At 57.1% G+C, this 6,254-nt stretch overlaps 1 protein-coding gene across 1 annotated transcript in view; it reads left to right on the top strand.

The window, feature by feature from the left end:
• The first annotated feature begins 1,463 nt into the window (after positions 1-1,463).
• Positions 1,464-6,254, top strand: part of SNORC (secondary ossification center associated regulator of chondrocyte maturation) — an 8,773-nt gene continuing 3,982 nt past the window's right edge. Inside the window, exon 1 of the mRNA XM_004389483.1 lies at positions 1,464-1,539. Within this exon, the coding sequence (XP_004389540.1) occupies positions 1,464-1,539 (76 nt within the window). The remainder of the gene's footprint in view (positions 1,540-6,254) is intronic.

Below are 6,254 nucleotides of genomic sequence, written 5' to 3'. Positions count from 1 at the left end.
TTTATTTGAAGTTCAATAATGGGCAAACTATGTGATAGAAGATAGGGTAGTGCTTTGAGGGGTATTGACTGGGAAGAGGCAAGAGGGAGACTGCCTGTGTGCTGGAAGTGTTCTAGATGGATTTGGGTGGCGTTTACCCAAGTGTATACATTCAAAAAAATCCATCAACCTGTAAACTTAAGATTTTTGCACTTTATGTTATTTCACAAAAATTAACAACAAAAAAGAAACAAGATAATGTCATGTAAACGTTTAAGTGCTGTGAAGAAACTAAAAGTCACGTACGTCATGGGTGAATGGGGGCTGGCTGATCAGATCAGAGCTGTTACCTGAATGGTGAAGAGGAGATAGCCACGTATGTGATGAGCTGAGAGTTCGCTTTCTGAGCAGAGGAGAAAGCAAGTGCAAAGGCCCTGGGGCAGGATCAAGTTTGGTGGTGTTGACAGAACTGAGGCGAGGCCAGTGTGCTGGAATGTCGTGAGCAGGGCTGGGGAGCAGGGGCCAAGTCATGGAGGCCTTCCTAACCCAACCTTAGCTTTATTTTCTTCCTAAGAGCAGGGGGAAATCATGAAGGTTTGAAGTAGAGGGTTGTTGACAGATGTGGGGAGTGAGGGATAGAGAAAGACCTTTACAACTTTTCATTGTGTGGCTGGGCCATCTGGGAGGTGGGGGGCTGGGGGACGGTGGATCCGTTCTGTTGGGACATGCTGAGTTGGAGGTGCCCATTAGACACCATGGAGCTGTGGGGATGGGGGGCAGTGGGCGACAGGGCTGCAGCTCCGGGCCAGGCCCAGCTGGGAATGGGTGTTGGGAGCACACAGGTGTCTGAAGCCTCAGGTCAGAGGAGAACACCTGAGGGAGCAGAGAGCAACCAGAGGGGACACAGGACACTTAATGACATGGGCTTCCAGGGGAGATACTAGAACTGCCGGGAAATCTGGATTAAAACTGCCTGAAAAGTGCATCTCTAACAAGCTCCGTTGAACACGTACTCTGGATGTGGCACGGAGACCTGTAAGGTGAGCAGAGCCCGGGCCACAGGCAATAAAATGAGATTCCTGGGCCCATCCAAGACCCACCAAAACAGTGGTAGGAGGAGGCTGCGTTCCCAAGTTCCCTGGGTGATTCTTTTGCACATGGAAGTTTGAGACCCTCTCATTTCCAGTGGCCCAGGAGTAGGTGTGAGAGGTGTGTGTGCTCACTCTGTGTGTGTGTGTGAGAGAGAGAGAGAGAGAGAGGAGGGAGCAATTTCCTCTCCCTCTCGGAGGGTGGGGCTGCTGTGTAACGGTTTGCTGTCTGTGTGTGTTTGCGCATGTGGGGTGGGCACGGTGTCCCAGGCGGACAGAGTTGGCATTGATGAAAGCCCGTCCCAGCCCTTTGATGCCTCCTTCCCTCTGCCCTGGAGTTTAAACCAGCTCCATCCTCCGTGCATCCCACTCACGGGCGCGCTCACCCTGGCCACGATGACATCCTGTCTAGCCCTGCGCATGGCGCTGCTGCTGCTCCTCTCCGGGGTCCTGGCCCCCGCGGTGCTCACAGGTAAGGGGTGAAGGGCCGGCTCTGCTGCCACCAGCCCCCCAGGGCCAAGAGCCACCTTGGGGCCAGATTGTGGGCTTTACTCCCTCCCAGGAGACAGACGGCCATCAGGGTGATTCTGCAAAGGGTCCTGTGAGGTAGGTCGGCAACAGTTACATTGGGTGTCTTGGGGAATTGTTAGTGACAGGGGCAGTAGCCTCTGAAGTAGGGGTGACTTGGGGAGCAGAGCCCAGTACGTTTAGCATCTGGGGGGCACGGGGGTTATTCCAGCACCCTAAAAACGTAGGCTTCCAGATCTGGGGGTCAGGAGTGGGCACCTGGCACAGGGTAAGAGGCCAAGGGGCCAGAAGCCCCAGGCCTTGGATGGAAGGCCACAGAGCCTTTGCTGATGACTTTCCAGACCCTTCAGTCCTTTCCTGCTGATTTTCTGAAATGCTCTTAGCAAGTGAAGACCAGGTACTATCCCCACCTCGTGGAAAAATCCAGAGAAAGCACAGGGCCCGAGATCTCTCAGCAAAACCGGGAGAGCTCTAGGCTGAGGCCAGAACAGCCGGCTCTGAGGTCCGGCACGAGGGAGGACACCCACAGGCTCAGGCAGCGGCTACCGGGCCCAGAGGCCACCCGGCATGGCAACTGGGGGCCGCGTGGGAGCTGGAGAGACAGGCGCCAATAGCCCCCGAGTCCCCGCTCCTGGGAGCAGCAGCACCTGCCGCCCGGAGTCTTGGAGGGCAGCCTGACTGTCCCAGGAGAGGTGATTCAGGCCCTGGCACGCGCTGGCCACCTGCAGACTCCCGCAGCACTGGCTTTGGGGGGTGTCTGCAAGGACGGAAGCGTGGTGGAGCCAGGAGCACAGGTCTGGGGGGAGCGGCTGAGTGTGAGCCTGTGGGGGCCCTGGCCTGGCCCCTCAGGCACATGGGCTTGGAAGGGACGGGCCAGGGGGCACCCCTGGGCCGGCTGGCTTCTCTTACAAGCCCCAGGAAGCAGCTGGTAAAGAAAGGAGCCGGTGGCCTGGGTTGGCTCTGGCTCTGCCCTCCTGGCTATTCCTCCACCTCTCGGTGCCTTCTGCCTCCCTCCCAGGGGACTGAGGCCAAACGGGTACAGACAGGTGGCACTTTCAGGATGGTCCAGGCATACAGTGGGCACTCAGTAAATGTTAGGGAATGGTATACAACATCCCAGCTCCTCGGCCGAGCTCGGTGGTCTCAGGGAAGAGCTCCCTCCCCACGCAGGCTGGGAGAGGGGCCAGCTGGGTGCCCCACCCCAGGAATGGGGGCAGGGTGGCATCTTCATGGCTGGGCCTTGGGGCTGTGGCCCCCCCCGCCAGCTCATGAGCTGCTTCTCCCGCCTGGTGATGAGACGGTGGAGGCGGAGGCGCTGGTTCCCAGCTGAGTCTGGGTTGCTCCTGTTGGGGAGGCTGCTCCCCCTGCTCCCTGGCGCTCAACTCTGCCCCGCCCAGGCTGCCCCTGGATCAGACTGGAGGCCCAGCATGGGTGGGCGGGCTGTGCTGCCGCAGGAATGCTTTGAGGACGCCTTGTGTTTGGCCTCAGCAGCACCTCACCTGGCCTCACCTCACCTCTCCTTCCACGTGTCCTACCAAGGGCACCAGAGCATGCCTCACCACCTCAAGTCTCTGGGCGGTGGCTGTTCATCCTGCTGTCCTGGCAGGGAGGGTACTTTGTATGTCTCAGCCACCCCGGGCTTGGTGTGTTCAAAGCCCCACAGACCCCTGCTCTCAGCGCAGTGTCCTGGGGGCCTGTGACAGCCGAGAGGGACGGAGTGGCCTGAGGACCACGGTCCAGGCCAGCCTGCGGCCCTCCTTGCCAGTTGCCTGTGGCCGCAGCTCCTGGGCTGGGGGCCGACCAGGTTTGCGGGCCGAAGGCCAGGGCAGGGATGAAAGGGCCCTTCACGCTGCACAAAGGCCATCTGTGAGCCGGGCTCCTGGCCTCCGGGTCTGTGGTCAGGCCGAGCGTTAAACAAACTTATTTACGAAAGGCAGGGGGGCAGGGGGTGGCGGGCCTGGCGTGGTGGTGTCCCCGGTGGTCAGTGCACGGAGCTGAGGGCACTGCTGCCTCAGGTGGCAGCGCCTGGTCTCAGCACAGCCGGGGCGTGGGACTTCCTCGTGCACACTGGTCTTACCGTCTCTGTCCTCACTCCTGTCCCTGTCGCCGGCAGCCCCGCTGCTCCTTCTCCGCCCATGTCCTCGTCTGCACGTCTTTATTTGCACTGATCTCCCTCTGCCCAGCATTCCTGTCCCGTTCTCACCCTCCTCAGACGGGCCTGCTGCTGGCAAATTCACCGGCAATTGTTTCTGTCCATGGGTTTCTGGAAGGATGACTTTGGGGAGAGGATGGTTATTGCCTTTAAGTTTTGTTTCCCTTCTGACTGCAGAGAAATGTAGATGAGGCTCAGAACTCCCGGTCTGGCTGGTGTCTGCGCTGGCCCCACCCCACATTTTCAGGGAGGGGGCTCTGGGCCCTGGCTGCCTGGGCGCAGGTGAGTCCTGGACCAGCCTTCCGGGGTCTCCATGATGGCCACTGCAGCAGACACACAGAACGGACGTGTCACACAGGCCAGCGGGGCCCAAGGGCGGAGGCAGCAGTGGGTGACCGGCAGCACGGCTCTGTCCTGTGCGAGGTGCTGAGGTGTGTGAGCTAAATGCCCATTTCACACAGATCGGGAGAGTGGAGGCAGAGGGGTAGGAGTGCCTGCTGGGGCCCCAGAGTGAGAGAGTCGTGGGCCAGGAGGGACCCAGCTCTCGAGCTGGAAGCCAAAGGGGTCAGCCCCTTGAGGTTCAGGGCCTGGCAGGGGTGTGAGGAAGGGGGGTGGGCTGTGTACCCAGCCGGGCTGAGGCAGCCTGCAGGGTCAGGCTTCTGTGGGAGCAGCAGAGAGAGGCTGGGTCAGGGGGCAGGGGAGAGGTCCCTGACAGTGGACCCAACACTCCCCCTCCAAAGAGATGGCTCCCAACTCAGGCAAAGGGCAGAGGTGGCTGTTTGCCTGGTCTGGCTGCTCCAAGGTTCGGGCCCCCTGCCTGCTCAAGGGCTGTGGGTCTGTTGTCCCCCTCTGGAGCTTGGGGCCACCTGAGCTTGGTAGCCAGAGTCCCAGCAGCTGGAGGGGCCTCTGGCCCTGTGGTGGGACAGTGAGGATCCTGCTGCAGTCTGGCTCGGTGTGTGGTGAGCTAGCAGGGCCAGTGGCTTGTCCCAGCAGGGAGACAGGCGTCTGCGAGCCCCCGACCTCAGGCCTGCCTGCCAGCAGCCGGTACACTCGGGCCTCTTCCCTGCCAGCCCCGGGACCTCCACGGTGGCTGGGAGGCTGCAGACTCTGCTCTCCCAGCAACATAGGAGGCCTGCCAGGGTCACCCCCTCCTCACAGGGTGGTTTCTGGGGTTGGTGGGAAGCCGGGCAGCAGCCAGACCCCAGCTCTGCAGTCCTGGCCACTCTGGGGACAAGCCTGGGCCCCGGAAGAGTGATGCTTCCCCTTTGGGTGCCAATAGCCCTCACGCCCCTCGGCGGCCTCTTGCCAGGGGTCCTTTAGGAAAAGGGCTCTAGCTGGGGCAGCCCTGAGGAGTGGGCAATGGTCCTGCCCAAGAGTGGAACCTCAGTGCAGACCCAGCCCAGGCTGTGGGGCAGGGCCACAGGGGCAGGGCTTTGTAAAACTTACTGTGGAAGATTCTAAGTTTACAGAAAAGTGGAAAGAATAATCCAGTGAACTCCAGGGCACACTTCACCTTAATTTACCAGTTGCTAACATTTTGCCACATTTGCTCTTCTTTCTTGTACTTGTCTGTCTACCTACCTAACCTACCTACCTACCTAGCTAACCTATCTACATACTTACCTACCTAACCTAACCTACCTACATACCTACCTACCTAACCTACCTACCTAACCTAACCTACCTAACCTACCTACATACCTACCTACCTAACCTACCTACCTAACCTAACCTACCTAACCTACATACATACCTACCTACCTAACCTACCTACCTAGCTATCTACTCTGTCCTGTAGGGCAGCTATGAGTCGGAATCGACTTGATAGCAGTGGGGAATCTATCTACCTACCTACCTACCTACCAACCTACCTATCACTTGTCTATCTATCTATAATCTGTGTATCAATCATCTACCGTCTAACATCTGTGTATCTAACTTATCTCTCTATCATCTATCAATCATCCATGTATTCACGTATCTATTTACTATCTACCATCTATATATCTATCATCTATGTAAAGAGCCCTGGTGGCGCAGTGGTTAAGCTCATGGCTGCTAACTGAAAGGTCGGCAATTTGAACTCAAGAGCCACAAAGATGTGGCAGTCTGTTCCCGTAAAGGTTATAGCCTAGGAAACCCTATGGGGCAGTTCTACTCTGTCTTATAGGACTGCTATGAGTCAGAATTGACTCTATGGCAACAGGTTCTTTTTTAAATCATCTATGTATCTATCTTATCTATCTATTGTCTGTTATCTGTCAACCATCCATGTATCTATGTGTCAATGTATCTATATACCATCTATCTATCCATATCTACCATCCATCATCTATGTATCTATCTTATCTATGTATCTACCATCGATCATCTATTATCTACCAGCTACCATCTATGTATGAAACAACACAAGATATGCAGATGACACAACCTTGCTTGCTGAAAGTGAAGAGGACTTGAAGCACTTACTGATGAAGATCAGAGACCACAGCCTTCAGTATGGATTA

The sequence above is a fragment of the Trichechus manatus genome, unplaced genomic scaffold (assembly GCF_000243295.1).
Source record: "Trichechus manatus latirostris isolate Lorelei unplaced genomic scaffold, TriManLat1.0 scaffold00249, whole genome shotgun sequence".
Classification (NCBI taxonomy): Eukaryota; Metazoa; Chordata; class Mammalia; order Sirenia; family Trichechidae; genus Trichechus; species Trichechus manatus.
The sequence above is the reverse complement of the archived record's forward strand: the minus strand, read 5'-3'. Positions and strand labels throughout refer to the sequence as shown.